General features: G+C 37.9%; 1 protein-coding gene across 14 annotated transcripts in view; it reads left to right on the top strand.

Moving 5' to 3' along the window:
- Positions 1-15,783: 15,783 nt before the first annotated feature.
- Positions 15,784-18,221, top strand: part of ATRX (ATRX chromatin remodeler) — a 251,139-nt gene continuing 248,701 nt past the window's right edge. For 6 of the 14 annotated variants that reach the window (XM_019716363.2, XM_074323977.1, XM_074323981.1 and 3 more), the window contains exon 1: positions 15,784-16,022. In XM_019716363.2, the coding sequence (XP_019571922.2) occupies positions 16,003-16,022 (20 nt within the window). In that variant the 5' untranslated portion in view covers positions 15,784-16,002. The remainder of the gene's footprint in view (positions 16,023-18,221) is intronic. The other 8 variants (XM_019716360.2, XM_019716359.2, XM_019716357.2 and 5 more) reach the window with 3 other exon arrangements.

Genomic DNA, 18,221 nt, shown 5'->3' with positions numbered 1-18,221 from the left:
AGTTGTTGGCTGTAAAATCAACTTACAAAAGTCGATTGCATTTCTATATACTAACAATGAAATCACAGAAAAAGAAACACAAAAAAACAATTCCTTTTGCAATTGCAGCAAAAAGAATAAAATACCTAGGAATAAACTTAACCAAGGATGTGAAGTACCTATATGCTGAAACTATAAGACATTTTTGAAAGAAATTGAAGAAGACACAAAGAAATGGAAAGACATTCGTGCTCATGGATTGGAAGAATCAACATAGTTAAAATGGCCATATTACCCAAAACAATATAATATACAGATTTAATGCAATCCCCATCAAAATCCCAATGGCATTTTTAAAGAAATAGAACAAAAAAATCATCAGATTTGTTTGGAACCACAAAAGACCCCAAATAGCCAAAGCAATCTTAAGAAAAAAGAACAGTGCTGGACGTATCACACTCCCTGACTTCAGCTTGTACTACAGGTCAACAGTATGGTATTGGCAGAAAAACAGACACATGGACCAATGGAATAGAGTTGAAAACCCAGAAGTAAATGCACATAAATATGGACAGATAATGTTTGACAAAGCAGCCAAAAACAAGCAATGGAGAAAAGACAGCCTCATCAATAAATGGTGCAAGACAGAATTGGAAAGCCACACGCAAAAGAATGAAACCAGACTATTTGTCACCATGTACCAAAATTAACTCAAAATGGTTCAAAGACCTAAACATAAGTTCTAAAACAATAAACCGCATGGAAGAAAACATAGGTGCTAAACTTATGGACCTTGGGTTCAAAGAGGATTTTATGAATTTGACCTCCAAGACAAAGGAAGTAAAAGCTAAAATAAATTAATGGTACTATATCAAACTAAAAAGCTTGTGCACACCAAAAGAAACCATCGACAAAATAAAGAGGCAAACAACCGAATGGGAGAATGTGTTTGCAAAAATCACCTCCGATAAGGGGTAATATTTAAAATATATAAGGAACTCATACAACTCAACAACAACAACAAAAACAATCTAATTAAAAAGTGGGCAGAGGACCTGATTAGACATTTCTCCACAGAGAATATACAGATGGCCAATAGACATATGAAAAGATGCACAACATCAATAATCATCAGGTAAATGCAAGTCAAAACCACAATGAGATATCACTCCTTACACTATTTAGAATGGCTATCATCAATAAGACAAATAATAAGTGTCGGAGAGGCTGTGGAGGAAAAGGAACCCTCAAACACTGTTGGTGGGAATGCAGATTGGCACAGCTGTTATCTAAGGCAGTGTGGATGTTCCTTAAAAAGCTAAGAGTAGAATTATCATATGACCCAGCAATCCCTCTCCTGGGTATCTACCATAAAAATCTGAAAACATTTACCCATGAAGACATATGTGCTCCAATATTTATTACAGCTTTGTTTACAGTGGCCAAGACATGGAAACAACCTATGTTCCTTCAATAGCTGATTGGATTAAGAAGTTGTGGTATATATACACAGTGGAATACTATTCTGACATAAGAAAAGATGAAATAGTGCCATTTGTGACAACATGGATGGATCTTGAGATTATAATGCTAAGCGAAATAAGTCAGACAGAAAAAGTAGAGAACCATATGATTTCACTGATGTGTGGTATATAAAACTGAAAACAAAGAACAACACAAACAAATAAAGATAAAAAACTCATAGACACAGACAATAATTTAGTGGTTACTTGAGGGTAAGGGGGGTAGGTAGATGAGGGTAAAAGGGATCAAATATATAGTGATGGAAAGAGAACTGCCTCTGGGTTGTGAACACACAATGTGATATATAGATGACGTATTATAGAATTGCACACCTGAAATCTATGTAACTTTATAACAATTGTCACCCCAATAAACTTTAATTATATAAAAGAATAGATTATATTATCTTCACATTTCTTTTCTTTTTATATTATTAAAATTATTGGGGTGATGACATTGGTAAGTAAAATTATATTGCTTTCAAGTATACATTTCTATAATACATCATCGTATATTGCATTGCATGTTCACCACCCAGAATCAGTTCTCCTTCCATCACCATATATTTGACCCCCTTTTCTCTCTTCTACCACCCCATCTCCCCGTTTAACCTCTGGTAACCACTGAGCTGTTGTTTGTGTCTATGAGTTTTTGTTGGTTTGTCTTGTTTGTTGCTTTCAGTTTTGTATCCCACATATGAGTGAAATCATATGGTTCTCAACTTTTTCTGACTGACTTGTTTCATTTAGCATGATAGTCTCAAGATCCATTCATGTTGTCGCAAATGTCAGTATTTCGTGTTTTCTTGTGGCAGAGTAATATTCCATAGTGTATATGTACCACATCTTCTTTACCCAATCATCTACTGAAGGGCACTTTGGTTGTTTCCATCTATTGGGCACTGTAAGTAATGATGCAATGAACATCAGGGTACATATGTCTTTACAAATGAATGTGTTCAGATTTTTTGTGTGTATACCCACGAGAGGGATTGCTGGGTCATATGATAATTCTATTTTTAATTTTTACTTTGAGGAACCTCCATACTGTTTTCCATAGCAGCTGCACCAATTTACATTCCCACCAACAGTGTATGAGAGTTCCTTTTTCTCCACAATATCTCCTACACTTGTTATTATTTGTCTTGGCGATGATAGCCATTCTTACAGGCGTGAGGTGATAGCCTCTTGTTGTTTTGGTTTACATTTCCCTAATAGCTAGTGAAGTTGAGAATTTTTTCATGTATCTCTTAGCTGTTTGTATGTCTTCTGGGAGAAGTGTCTGTTCAGGTCCTCCGCCCATTTTTTAATTGGGTTGTTTGTCTTGTTGATTAGTACGAGTTCTTTATATATTTTGGATATTAGCCCCTTATTGGAGGAGTTTGCAAGTATCTTCTTTTGTTCGGTTTGTTGCCTCTTTGTTTTATCGATAGTTTCTTTTGATGTGCAGAAGCTTTTTAGTTTGATGTAGTCCCATTCATTTATTTTAGATTTTACTTCCTTTGTCTTTAAGGTCAAATTAATAAAATCCTCTTTGAACCCAAGGTCCATAAGTTTAGTACCTATGCTTTCCTCTGTGCAGTTTATTTTTTCAGGTCTTATGTTTGGGTTTTTTATCCATTTTGAGTTAATTTTGGTATATAGTGACAGATAGCATCTAGTTTTATTCTTTTGTACGTGGTTTTCCAATTTTCCCTGCACCATTTATTGAAGAGGGTTTCTTTTCTCCATTGTATGTTTTTGACTGCTTTGTCAAAAATTATCTGTCTGTATTTATGTGGGTTTATTTCTGGGTTCTCAATTCTATTCCGTTGGTCTGTGTGTGTGTTTCTCATTCAATACCATGCTGTTGATTATTGTCGCTCTATAGTAGAAGCTGAAGTCAGGGAGTGTGATGCCTCCAGCGTTATTCTTTTTTCTTAGGATTGCTTTGGGGTTTTGTGGTCTTTCGTGATTCCATACAAATCTGATGCTTTTTGTTCTATTTATTTAAAAAATGCCATTGGGATTTTGATGGGGTTGGATTACATTTGTATATTGCTTTGGGTAATATGGCCATTTTAACTATGTTGATTCTTGCAATCCATGAACACAGAATGTCTTTCCATTTCTTTGTGTCTTCAATTTCTTTTGTGGGAGATGAGGGTAAGGGGGATCGAATATATGGTGATGGAAGGAGAACTTACTCTGGGTGATGAACACACAATGGGATTTATAGATGATGTAATACAGAATTGTACACCTGAAATCTATTTCATTTTACTAACAATTGTCACCCCAATAAATTTAATAAAAAAAACAACAAAAAAAATGGAGTTAATATACAAAAAAAAAAAAAATGTCTTATACTTTTCAGTGTATATGTCTCTCACATCCTTTTTTCCCCCACCTTTTTTCCCCTTCCCCTCACTCTGGTCCAAGCCGTTGTTTTTCAGTCTAGTTGTGTAGGACATGACTCCCTGGCCAATGCTGGTATTATGAGCCTTGCGCTCCTCCCGGCTGAGGCAGTCAGTTGCCTGTCGTCCATTGGCCGCTCCCAGCAGCTCTTGGCATCTCTCGCTGGCTGCCGGTCGCTCACACTGGCCACGGGCCACTCATGGCAGCACACGGTTGCCCACGGCAGCACACAGCAGCCAGTGGCAGCCAGCAGCAGCCCATGGTAGCTTATGCCAATCCCAGGCTGCTCAAGGCAGCCCAGCTCCAAGGAGAGCCATTGTTTACCATCTTAGCTGTAGAGGGCGCAGCTCACTGGCCCATGTGGGAATGGAGCTGGTGACCTGGGCGTTAGGAGCACTGCACTCCAACCATCTGAGCCACTGGGCCGGCCCTTTTCACATCCTTGGTTAAGTTTATTTCTAGGTTTTTTATTCTTCTAGTTGCAATTGGAAAAATTGTTTTTTTTCTTCATTTTTTGAAATGTCATTGTTAATATATAGGAATGCAGTGGATTTTTATATGTTGATTTTATAGCCTTCAAATTTACTGTATTTGTTTATTGTTTCTAATAGCTCTTTGATGGAGTCTTTAGGGTTTTCTAAGTAAAAAATCATGTCATCTGCAAAAAGTGACAATTTAAGTTCTTCATTCCCATTTCAGATTCCTTTTATTTCTTTCTCTCGCCTAGCTGCTCTGGCTAGGACTTCCAGTATATGTTGAAGAGCAGTGGTGTAGGGGGCAACTCTGCCTTGTTCCTTAATATAAAGCAAAAGCCTTCAGTTTTTTTACCATTAAGTATGGTATTAATTGAGGGTTTGTCATATATGGCCTTTATTATGTTGCATAACTAGGCTTAACTTTCTTTCTTTCTTTCTTTTTTTAGGCTTAACTTTAAAATCAGAGCCTACCAGTGGTTTTTAAACAGGCTTCTCATGTAAATTGCAGTTCAGGTAGAAGACTGCACTGAACTGGCTGCCTCCTGCACTGAACTGCCTGTCTGCATTGTGTTCTGGCTATCTGAGCCAAGCCTTACAAAGGATTTCCTGTAATTGTATTTCAACCAATTAGACTGAGGGTTTCCTGTCCAATTGGAGCTGTGCAGGTATATCCCAGTCAGCATCTTCACCAACCAATCAGAGCGGCTCCGTTCTGTACAATCAGGACATTGCCTTTTGGACCCATCAATGTGCAAGGATTTTGAGTCCTCATTTGCAAGAGGACAGACCAATCAGCATCCAGGGTGGGGACTTCTCTCTGTATTAGTTCTATTGTAGTTTAGGGAACACACATTCCCCTTTTACCGAAGACAGGAGACTGCTTTTCCCTGGCTGGAACTGAAACACTGAAGAAGTCTCACCAGAGCAGAGTGGGCAGAATGGAGCAGACCACTGTATAGCAGGACATATGGGAAGGGATTGAAGCCAGTGGAGCAGTCTGGAACAGACTGGAACAGAGCATGGCTGCCTTGCCCCAAGACCCCCCACAGCAGTGCTATTCCCCAACTGTGCTGCTTCATAATTGAGCTCTAACACCTTTGATCTATTCCATAGCTGTGCTATTCTCACAGCTATTCTGTATCACTATTGAGCTGTTTGCACTGAATAAAGTTTCCTTTTTTAAATTAAAGTTTATTGGTATATAAAACTGAAAACAACAAAAGAACAAGAAAAACAAATGAAGAAAAGTTTCTTCATTGCACCCCAAATTGGGGGTTCCTGTTGGTGTTGAATTTGTGCCAAAGATCATCAGTTGACATTAGAAAATAAAAATATTTTCTTTTTATTGAGCTATAAGTTGAATATAACTTTAGTTTCAGATGTACAATGTAATTACTCAGTGTTTCTATGTGCTGTGGAATGATCACCACAATAAGTCTAGTTAACATCCATCATTATACAGTTACAAATTTTTTCTTGTGATGATAACTTTTAATATTTACCCTTAGCAACTTTCAAATATGCTGTACAGTATTATAAATTATAGTCACCATGCTGTACATTACATCCCCATGACTTGTTTTATAACTGGAAGTTTGTACCTGATTTACTTTTAAAGATTCTGTTACCATGCATAATTTTCATATGAATGGATTTAATTTCTTGTATGTTAAAAAGAACTAGATAGATGTGAGAGAAAAAAACAGAGTTGCTACTTTATGATTTTTAATTATATTCATTTTAATGGACTGTCTGTGGAGCAGTTTTAGGTTTACAGAAGAATTGAGCAGAGAGTAATGAGTGTTCACATATACCCCCTTACCTGCCCCATCGCACCCTCAGTTTCCTCAATTATTAATTACTTGCATTAGTGTGGCACATTTGTGACAATTGATGAACCTACATTGGCAAATCATTATAACCCAGACTCCATAGTTTACATTAGGGTTCACTCTTGGTGTTGTACATTCTATGGGTTTGGATAAATGTATAATGACATGTATCCACCATTATAGTATCATATAAATAGTTTCACTGATCTAAAAATCCTCTGTGCTGTTTGTTCATCCCTCTCTCCCTCAACCCCTGGCAACAACTGACCTTTTTACTATCTATAGTTTTGCATTTTTCAGAATACTATATAGTTGGAATCACACAGTATGTAGCTTTTTCATATTGACTTATTTCACTTAGTAATAATCATTTACATTTCCTCAAGACTTCATGGCTTGATATCTAATTTCTTTTAGGGCTGAATAACATTCCATTGTCTAGATGTACCACAGTTTTTTTATTCATTCACCTCCTGAAGGACATCTTGGTTGCTTCCAGGTTTTGGCAATTATGAATAAAGTTGGTATAAACATCTGTGTGGAGGTAATTTTTGTGTGTGTGGATGTAAGTTTTCCACTCATTTATTCATTCCTACAATTGCGGATCATAGATAAAAGTATATTTAGCTTTATAAGAAAACTTCCAAAGTGGCTGTACCATTTTGCATTCCCACCAGTAGTGGATGAGAGTTCCCATTGCCCCACGTCCTCATCAGCATTTGGTGTTGTTAGTGTCTCAGATTTTAGCCATTTTAGTAGGTGTGCAATGGGATCTCATTGTTCTTTTAATTTGCATTTCCTGAATGACATATGATGTTGAACATTTTTTCATAAGCTTATTTGCCATCAGTATGTCTTCTTTGATGAGGTGTCCGTTCAGTTCTTTTCCCATTTTAAATTGTTTTTTTTCTTATTGTTCAGTTGTAAGAATTCTTTATATGTATATTGGATACCAGTCCTTTATCAAATATGTTTTGCAAAGAGTTTCTCTCAGTCTATGGCTTATGTTTTCATTCTCTTAACAATGTCTTTTTTAAAAAAAATTTATTGGGGAATATTGGGGAACAGTGCATTTCACCAGGGCCTATCAGTTCCAACTAGTTGTCCTTCAATCTAGTTGTGGAGGGCACAGCTCACTGGCCCATGTGGGAATCGAACTGGCCACCCTGTTGTTCAGAGCTCCCACTCTAACCAACTGAGCCATCCTGCTGCCCCAACAGTGTCTTTTGCAGAACAGAATTTTTTAATTATAAAAAACTCTAGGTTATAAATTTTTTCTTTCATGGGTCATGCTTTTTGTGTTATACCTAAGAAGTCATTGCCAAACCCATGGTCACCTAGATTTTCTCCTATTTTATCTTATAGGACTTTTATAATTTCGTATTATTTTGAGTTAATTTTTGTGAAAGGTGTAAGGTCTGTGTCTAGATTCAATTTCTTTGCATGTGGTTGTCCAGTTCTTCTAGCACCATTTGTTGAAAAGAGTGTCCTTTCCCCAGAGAATTGCCTTTGGTCTTTGTCAGACATCAGTTGACTCCATTTGTGTGGGATTTTTTTGGGGTTCGCATTCTGTTCCATTGATCTATTTGCTTATTCTTTCACCAATATCACACTGTCTTAATTTTAAAATTACATTAATTTTTTGAAGATGGAATACACTCACATGGTACAAAATATAAAAGGTAGTGAAGTATATTGGTTTTCTACTGCCCTGTTTTTCCGGCAATCACTACTATCAAGTATAATTTTTATGCTTTCAGAGTTATTTTATGTTTTATCTTACTCTCTTTCTCTCTCTCTCTCTCTCTCTCTCTCTCTCTCTCTCTCTCTCTCTCTCCCCCTCTCCCTCTCCCTCTCCCTCTCCCTCCCTCCCTCCTTCTCTCTCTGTCTCTCTGTCTCTCCCCCAACACAAATATTAAAGTAATATGCACAGTGATATGCCAGTTGCTTTTTTTAATTTAATAAGATAACTAGGAAAACATCTCATAGCTCTACATCTAGACCTGCCTTTAAAAAAATATTGTAAAAAAACATGTAACATTAAAGATACTACTTTAACAATTTTAAGTATACAGTTCAGCAGTGTTAAGTATATTCAAATTGTTGTGAAACAGATCTCTAGAACTCTTTAATCTTGCAAAACCAAAACTCTGTACTCATTAAACACTAATGTCCCACTCCCCTCACTGTCTCAAACCCTTGTCAACAACAGTCATATTTTGTGTTTCTATGATTTTGACAACTTTAGATACTTCATATATGAGTGCAATCATACAGTATTTGTCCTTCTGTGACTGGCTTATTTTGCTTCACAAAATATCCTTGCGGTTCACATATGTTGTAGCATGTGAAAGGATTTCCTTCTTCTTTAAGGCTGCATAATACTCCCTTGTATATGTATACCGCTTTTTCTTTATTCATTCATCTGTTGATGGAATTTGTGTTGCTTCCACCTCCTGGCTATTGTAAATAATGCTACAATGGACACCAGTGTGCAAATATCTCTTCGAGATCCTGCTTTCAATTATTTGGGGTATATACCCAGAACTGGGATGGTTGGATCATATGGTGATTTATTTTTAACTTTTTGAGGAACTTCCATAGTGTTTTCCATAACAGCTGCACTGTTTTATATTCCTATCAACAGTGCACAAGAGTTCTCTTTCCTCCATACCAATACTTGTTATCTCTTGTCTTTTTCATGATAACTATTGTAACATGCGTGAGGTACTGTCTCATCATGGTTTTGATTTGAATTTCTCTTATGATTAATGGTGTTGAACATCTTTTCATATATTTGTTGGCCATTTGTATATCTTCTTTGGAGAATCGTCTATTCAACTCCTTTGCCCGTTTTTTAAATCAAGTTATTTGTTTTTTGTTGTTAACTTGTAGAAGTTCTTATATATTTTGGATATTAGCCCCTTACCAGATACATGATTTGCAAATATTTTCTCCCATTCCGCAGGTTGCCCTTTCACTCCATTGATAGTTTCCTTTGATGCGCAGAAGTTTTTTTAGTTTGATATAGTTCCATTTGTCTATTTTTCTTTTTTAAAAAAGTTTATTGGGGTGACAATTGTTAGTAAAGTTACATAGATTTCAGGTGTACAATTCGGTATTACATCATCTGTAAATCCCATTGTGTGTTCACCACCTCGAGTCAGTTCTCCTTCCATCACCATATATTTGATCCCCTTTACCCTTATCTACCAGCCCCCTCCCCCATTACCCTCTGGTAACAACTAAACCATTGTCTGTGTCTAAGAGTTTTTGTTTCTCATTTGTTTGTCTTGTTCTTTTGTTGTTTTTGGTTTATATACCACATATCAGTGAAATCATATGGTTCTCCGCTTTTTTCTGTCTGACTTATTTTGCTTAGCATTATAATCTCAAGATCCATCCATGTTGTCACAAATGGTCCTATTTCATCTTTTCTTACCGCCGAACAGTATTCCATTGTGTAGATATACCACCACTTCTTTATCCATTCATCTATCAAAGGACATTTTGTTTGTTTCCATGTCTGGGCCACCGTAACTAAAGCTGCAGTGAACATTGGCACACACGTGTCTTTATGTATAAATGTTTTCAGATTTTTTGGGTAGATACCCAGGAGAGAGATTGCTGGGTCATATGGTAATTCTATTCGTAGTTTTTTGAGGAACCTCCACACTGCCTTCCATAACGGCTGCACCAGTCTGCATTCCCACCAACAGTGTATGAGGGTTCCTTTTTCTCCACAGCCTCTCCAACACTTGTTACTATTTGTCTTATTGATGATAGCCATTCTAACTGGGGTGAGGTGATACCTCATTGTGGTTTTTATATGCATTTCTCTGATGATTAGTGATTTTGAGCATTTTTTCATATGTCTATTTGGCATTTGTATGTCCTCTTTGGAGAAATGTCTCTTCAGGTCCTCTGCCCATTTTTCAATTTTTTTTATTATTATTATTGAGTTGCATGAGTTCCTTGAACATTTTGGATATTAGCCCCTTATCGGAGGTACTGTTTGCAAAAATCTTCTCCCATTCAGTTGGTTGCCTCTTTATTTTGTCGATGGTTTCTTTTGCTGTGCAGAAGCTTTTAAGTTTGATATAGTCCTATTCATTTATTTTAGCTTTTACTTCCCTTGCCTTTGGAGTCAAATTCATAAAATGCTCTTTGAACCCAAGGTCCATAGGTTTAGTACCTAAGTTTTCTTCTATGCAGTTTATTGTTCCGAGCCTTATGCTTAAGTTTTTGATCTATTTTGAATTAATTTTGGTACATGGTGACAAATAGCAGTCCAGTTTCATTCTTTTGCATGTGGCTTTCCAATTCTGCCAGCACCATTTATTGAAGAGGCTGTCTTTCCTCCATTGTATATTTTTGGCTTCTTTGTCAAAAATTATCTGTCCATATTTATGTGGTTTTATTTCTGGGTTCTCAATTCTATTCCATTGGTCTATGTGTCTGTTTTTCTGCCAATACCATGCTGTTTTGATTATTGTTGCCCTGTAGTACAAGCTAAAGTCAGGGAGTGTGATACCTCCAGTATTGTTCTTTTTTCTTAAGATTGCTTTGGGTATTCGGGGTCTTTTGTGGTTCCAAACAAACCGGATGATTTTTTGTTGTGTTTCTTTAAAAAATGCCTTTGGTATTTTGATGGGGATTGCATTAAATCTGTATATTGCTTTGGGTAATATGGCCATTTTATCTATGTTGATTCTTTGAATCCATGAGCATGGAATGTCTTTCCATTTCTTTGCGTCTTCTTCAATTTCTTTTAAAAAACATCCTATCTGTTTCTCTTTTGTTGCCTGTAGTTTTGGTGTCACATCCAAGAAACCATTGCCAAATCCAATGTCCTGAAGCTTTCCCCCTGTTTTCTTCTATGAGTTGTATAGGTTTAGGTGTTTAGTCCATTTTGAGGTTATTATTATATATGGTGCAAGTTAAGGGTTCAACTTCACTCTTTTGTAAGTAGATATACAATTTTCTCAACACCATTTGATTGAGAGACTGCCATTTTCCCGTTGTGTAGTCTTGGTGTACTCTTATTGAAAATCATTTGAGCATGTTAACTGAAGGTTGTCATCAGCAATTCAACGTGTTGAAAGAGAAAACTTAAGTCAGTGAAAACAGCTCAAATGTGAAACAGTTCCTGTAGCACAGCATGGCTGTGAGACAGCTCAGGTGTGAAACAGCACAAAGTGGCTTGGCCGAGGTGGCTCAGGTGAGGCAGCTCATGTGAAGTGGCTTGTATGAAACCACTCTAGTGTTTCAGCTCTGGTATTGCAGTTTCGGTGTCACAGCTTCAGCCAATGTTGCAGCTTATCTAGGGAAAGATAGTCCTCTATGGAAACTGAAAGTATGCTCCGCAGAGACAGAGATGAAGCTGGCTTATACAGAGAAGAGTTCCCTCCCCTGATCCTTGACTTGTCTATTATTATGCAAATGAGGACTCAAAATCTTCACAGATTGGTCCAAAAAGCACTGTCCTGATTGTTTGGATTGGAGCCAGTCTGAGTACTTGGTAAAGATGCAAATGATGATATAGCTGTGCAGCTCCAGTTGGCTGTGGCAAGCCTTCAGCCCATTGGTTGATTTATAAGTCTAGGAGCTCCTTTATAAGAATTGGCTCAGATGTCAGGAACACAGTGCAGGAGACTGGCAGCTCAGTGCAACTTTTCCTTGATACACAACAAGCATAAGAGGCCGCTGTTTAGCAATGGCTTCTAGACTCTGTTTAAAAATTTGACCCCAATTAGCCACCAGGAGTCCTTCTTAATAGGCACATTCTTTCTTGGAGTCAACATCCATATGTGCAAGCATTTATTTCTGGGCTCTCTTTTCCATTCCATTGGTCTGTACAAAGTGTGATCAAAACATACAGTGAATGTTTAAATAAAAAAAAAATTATTACAGTAAAAGACATTGCCATTAATCCCTTTCAAAATACTCCCCCTCACTTAACATACACTTATCCCATCATTCTTGCCACTTTCTGAACTAGTTCTGGATGTCCTTTCATGAGTGTCTTTAGTTGCTCTATCGTGGCTGCCTCAAAAATGTCCTGAATGATTCAAAACGTTTACCTTTCATGGTCATTTTGACTTTGGGGAACAGCCAGAAGTCACACTGTGTCAGGTCCGGTGAATAAGGTGAGTGAGGATGCCCCGCAATGTTTTTATTTGACAGAAATTGCTGTATACCAGAAATGATGCGTGACTAGATGAAGTAAACACACTCACGAAAGTGGACTTCCAGGACTGTTTCAGAAAGTGGTAAGAATGATGGGATAAGTGCGTTTGAAGCAAAGGGGATTAATGACAATGCATCTTTTGCTGTAATAATTTTTCTTTTTACTTAAACATTCACCATAGTTTTTTAACACACCTCATATATCTTTATGCTAATACCACACTGTCTTCATTACTGTTGCTTTGTGGTATGTTTTGAAATCAGGACATGTGTGGTCTCCAACTTTGCTCTTCTTTTTCAAGATTGTGTTGCCTTGGAAATGGACAAAAAACATGTGATTTCACTCATATGTGGAGTATAAAACAACAAGTAACAAATAAGCTAAAAAAAAACAAAAACATACTCAGAGTTACAGACAATAGAATGGTGGATACCAGAAAGGGGGTAGGAGGAGGGAAAAGTGGATAAAGGATGTCAAATATATGGTAATGGAAGGAAACTACATTTTTGGGGTGACAGAGATGTTGAATTACAATTTTGTATACCTGAAAATTATATAATGTTATTAACCAATGATATCCAAATAAATTTAATTTAAAAAACAAAAAACAGACCAAAAAATATATTGGTTATTCAGGATCCCTTGAGTTTCCATGTGAATTTTAGTTTTTCTTTTTTTTTTTCTATTTCTGAAAATAATTTCATTGGGATATTGATAGGGATTTCATTGAATCTGTAGGTCCCTTTGGCTAGTATGGACTTTTTAACAAAATTAAATCTTCTAATCCATGAAGATGGGATATCTTTCCATTTTGTTTTGTAGATTTTAGTGTACAAGTCCTTTACCTTTTTGGTTAAGTTTATTCCTAAGTATTTTATCCTTTTTGATGCTACAGTAAGTGGGTTTCTTTTCTTAATTTCCTTCTTGGATTGGTCATTGTTAGTGCATAGAAACACAAGTGATTTTTGAAAAAAATTTATATTAAGGAGTTATATCATATTCTGTTGTATGGATAGTATAATTTATTTAACCAGTACCCTATTGAGGTATATCTATGTCATTTCCAAAGCTTTGGTGTGACAAACAATGCTGCAGAAAATAGTCTTGTGGACATCTTATTTTTCTCATGTCACGTGTATCTGTTGGGTAAACTTCTAGAAGTTAAATTTCTGGGTTAAGGATATATACATGTAAATATTTCATTGATATTTCCATAACATTATGATTTTGACATAGTCAGATTTTGTGATAGTGTTTATTAACCATTATGAAAGCATCTATTGTCTCACCCAACTTGCTCTCTTAAAAGTAATTTACCTAGTCTTTCTTTCAAAGCAAAGAAGCAAATTCACAAATTACATACTTATGTTCAAGAGTCCAAGAAACGGTTCTATGTTGATTTCTGTCACATTTTGGTGAAAAATGTGAAAGACATATTTACCAGTGAATTTTTTCTAAAATACAGCTGAAGGAAACTGATTGAGAATCATCTATTGAAAATAATACACCTATAGCTGTAAAAATTTGTTAGTCATCCTTTAATAGCATTGAACTTCTCTTTCTTACAATTGATGAATATATAATGAATTATTGTATATTTTTAAAATTCTGTGATTATAATTTTGTTATTGTTTCTCTATTTGTGGAATTCGTCATTTAAAGCTGCTTAGTGTTAAGAAGTCCTGTCAACAACAGCTAGCTTAAAAGTTGTGTGATGTCTTGTAATAAAGTGTATATCTTTTCAAATTAATTGCATTTACCACGGAGGAAAATATAACCTCTCTAAATTTTATGTTTAAGTAATATTTAATGCGTGGAAGACAGAAGAAAATCCATATACCAGATAAAGTAGTCTGGTTTCTATAGTTGGCAATGGTACCTGAATATTTGAAAGATAACTTGAAACGTGTAGAAGCTTATTTTGATTAAAACATTGCCTGAGTCTATCAGCTCATTAAAAAGTATTTGGTTCAAAAAAAGGCCCATCATTTGCTGTTCCAGTAGAAAGCAGCAGTTTTGTCACCTAAACACAATAGGAGCTCCTGCCAATTTCAAGAAAAGCAAATAGAATGAACTAAAACATGTATGGCAGAATAGACTTAGAAATAAAATTTGAAACGATTCGATTTTAGAGAACTGATTTGTAATTTGCAGAGATTACCAATGGGCAAATTATAGAACATGAAAGGAGAGATCATCTAGCTAACCCTCTGTAATGAGTAAATAGAACTGGATGGGTTGGTGTAATGCAGGGACTCAGCTCCCGTTCCCCGCACAAGAACACAGGATATGGTCAGGCCAAAAAGGAACACCAACGGAGCCATATATAGGGGAGTTCATATCACTATATTCTCGATGGCGGCTGGTTGAGACACAAAAGCAAACATCTGCCAGTACCCCAATGAGGGCTCTTCCTGCACCCCAGTCTCACTGGCGGCCTACAAGACACAGGAAGTAGGATCAACACAATAGCAGTGTAATCTGCTAGCTAACTGCACTTGCTAGCCACAATCCACCATCCGCTTCTCTGCCAACCAACCAAAACCCCTAGCATAGCCACGGCAGTTATATCAGTGGCCAATGGCTAACCGGCAACAGCTGATGGCCACCCAGCCACAGCAGATGGCCATCTGATCACAGCTGATGGCCATCCAATAACCAAGGCAGCACCTTTCCACGAGAGGCGGAGCGCCTGGAAACTGCTCTCTGGGACTCTGTGTCCACAGTGCATATGTGTTCCAAGTGGCAGTTTTGAGTTTATTCAATAGTGAAAGAATGTATGCAGATCTCAAGTTGGTCTTATGTCATGTATATAAGTATATATGGCAAGCCAAATATTATATATAAAGCATCTAGGAAAGCAAAGCACTTGATGATAACCTGGAACATGGGAAAGAAAATATGTCGGATCTCCATATAGATTTGTGGTTAAGAGTGCGTGTCTGGTCTGAATCTCGGCTCCACTACTGTGGGACTTTTTGTCTTAGTTTCCTCATCTGGAAAATGTAGGTAACGAGCATCTGTGTGTCTCAAAGGGTATAAGGATTACATGAGATAATCCAGATAAAGATTAGTATAGTGCTAGACATATAGTAAACTCTCAATAAAAGCAAGTTGCTGTTATTGTTTTGTCAGTATGTCAAGAAAAGAGGATGGAACAAAAAACATTTTCAGAATAAAGTCAAAATAGTCACTAGCACTTTCATGTCAATGGGACTAAACTGTACCCCCTACGAAAAGGTGGAGGATCAAATGACGTAGACCGCCTTAGCAACAGGCCCCCAAAAAAGGTGAATTTCCGTAGCCAATAAGAATCTGCGCTGCGGAGGAGGTAGCCAATGGATGACGGAAAGAGGAAGAGGGAGGACGCGCCAATTCTCCTGCCTGAGCCTCGGCCCAACAAAATGGCGGCGGTGGCGGTGTCGCTTTGTTTCCGCGGCTCCTGCGGCTGTGGCAGTGGTAGCGGCCTTTGAGCTGTGGGGAGGATCCAGCATCAGCTATAGTGACGACTAAGAGTGCAGTACATTTCTATCGTAACCGGGCGCTGTGGAGCGCAGAGTGGCGCCCAACGGTCGCTGAAGTCCACTAGGCGTTGAAGCGAAAACATGACTGCTGAGCCCATGAGGTAAAATGCAACCCCGTCTCACGGGTCCTAGCGGTCTGGGCCTACTCGCCTTCTGAGTCGGGTGTTTGAGAAAGCGTTGGCTTGGGTGGTTCAAGCCTGTCTGTTGTTTAGCGGAAGAGACATCATTTTCTCGTTGAGAAGGGTTTCGGGGTTTCGGCGGTAGGTTCCAGCAGAGAGTGGGGGTGGCGGTGGCGGTGGCGGGGGGTGGCGGGGGGTGGGGGGGCGCGGCCTGGCGTGTCGGGCGGTTACTCCAACCTCCCCTAACTGGTGAAGCTTAGTTGGCTTCCTCTGTTTATTCTTTGCCTGTGGCATTGAGACCCTCAAAGTCAGAGGCGGTTTTTGGTGTCCCGGCCATTCTTCCTAATTTTTGGGCCTAGAAACTGTGGGGAAGAAGCGGGTGGGAGGGTGGGAAGGAGAGGGTGGGGTGGGAAGAGGGGGAGGGGCGGGCGGGCGGGAGGATGTGAGATCCTGGGACGACTTAGTGGCTTTTAGACTGCTGGAGACGGGAAGTACCCCATCCTTGCGGATTTTTTTTTCTACAGCCCCTGGTGACAAGCCCCGTTTTTGGGGGGTGAACGGTGGATCTTACCAGTTGTTTACATGCCTTTTCTAATCTAGATCCTGAAGGGTATCCTTGGATTTACCTCTAGGCCAGGGAATGCTATCGCAGGATTTTGCTTCCAGAGGTCCCTAGTATACTACTTTTTGTGAAGTCCAGATTTAATAGGTGGTAAGGCAGATCTCAGATGTTTCTCCACTTTCTGGGCAGACTTCGAGCAAAAGTAATTAGACCCTATTTTTGTTTACTTACTTATTCCATTATGGATGAGGAGCAGGTTAACGTGGGTTGATGGGAAGTAAAATTTATTGCAAGGGAAGCTGTGCCTCACAGGCTCTGCCTCTTACCAATCAAGCACGTTTATTAGGTTGAGGCTGTTTTTCTCTTGCCTTCTGATTTGCCTCTTGATAGTGTCTAAAAATACGGGTAGTTAAATATGAAATGTATACCACTTTTACACAGGTGGCTGCCTTGCTTTTCAGGCAGTTTGACATTTGACTTTTCATCCCATGTGAATTAAGTAGTTTTTCTACTCTGAGATGTATCCTTGTCGGTTAGAGGCAAAATAAAGACAATTGCAGGGAGCATGGATCAGGACTGCATTCATAGTTGGCAAAATGTGCCTTTGATTAATTATTAGGATGGTATACGTTTTCAGGGCACTCTAGCCAGCATGTAGAATTTGGGAATGAGACTGTGATACTTAACTATGCCTATTTTTCTACATTAACAAGAAGTAGATAGGTGTTTTCTTTTTCTTGAGGAAAAAAATACACTTAGTTCTTAGATTATAGATCCTTAGTTGTGGCCTTGGTTTCTGAATTTGTGTTAATTGGCTCAAGTACAAGAAACTTTTATTTATGGGGTATATAGGGCACATTGAGGTACCCAGTACAACTTGATGGCTGGTTATTACCAACTGCTCATGTTCCTCTACATGAAGGGGGTACCTTTCAGTTAAATATGCCCTCTAGCATTTACTACACCACACAAAGTCTGCATTTAAAACTATAGGATTTTCTGAACGGATTTTCTCCCTTTCTTTATGGTGAACAAATTAACTACGCATAGATAGACTTTTGAATATAATTATTTTATGCCATGGTTAGTTTTCCTTATGGGCGTAGAGTTTTTGTAGCTCTTGGTGGTAAGAGTGATATCATTACTACAGTTGAGTGCTTATTGTTGACCTTCACCTGTATAATCTTGATTCTCAAAACAACCCTATGGCGTAGGTACTTGGTACCTACATTTTACAGATGAGGAAGAAACTGATGCACAGAGAAATCAAAGAACTTGACCAAAAGTTATACAGCTTGTAATTGGTGGAGCTGCAGTTGAACCCAGTCTTTACTCTAGAGCTTATGTTCTTAACCACAGGGCATTAATGCCTCCGTGAGCTGCCAGATCTAACGTGATTATGACCACTTGAATTAAGCCCAACTGTTAACAATGGAAGAAGTTAATGCTAGCTATTGTTGTAGATCTTTGATTTTGAAGCTGTTTCAATATTTTGCCTCTTATGGTCAGATGAGATAGAGAGATAACTAAAACATTTAATTCCAGAAGAGTCTTTATGTGAAAAACTCCTTGTAAAGAACCACAAATATAAATGTAGATAATTAATTTTAAAAAGTGTG

This window comes from Rhinolophus sinicus, chromosome X, assembly GCF_036562045.2.
Source record: "Rhinolophus sinicus isolate RSC01 chromosome X, ASM3656204v1, whole genome shotgun sequence".
Taxonomy (NCBI): domain Eukaryota; kingdom Metazoa; phylum Chordata; class Mammalia; order Chiroptera; family Rhinolophidae; genus Rhinolophus; species Rhinolophus sinicus.
Note: the sequence above shows the minus strand (reverse complement) of the source record. Positions and strands in the feature narration are given on the sequence as shown.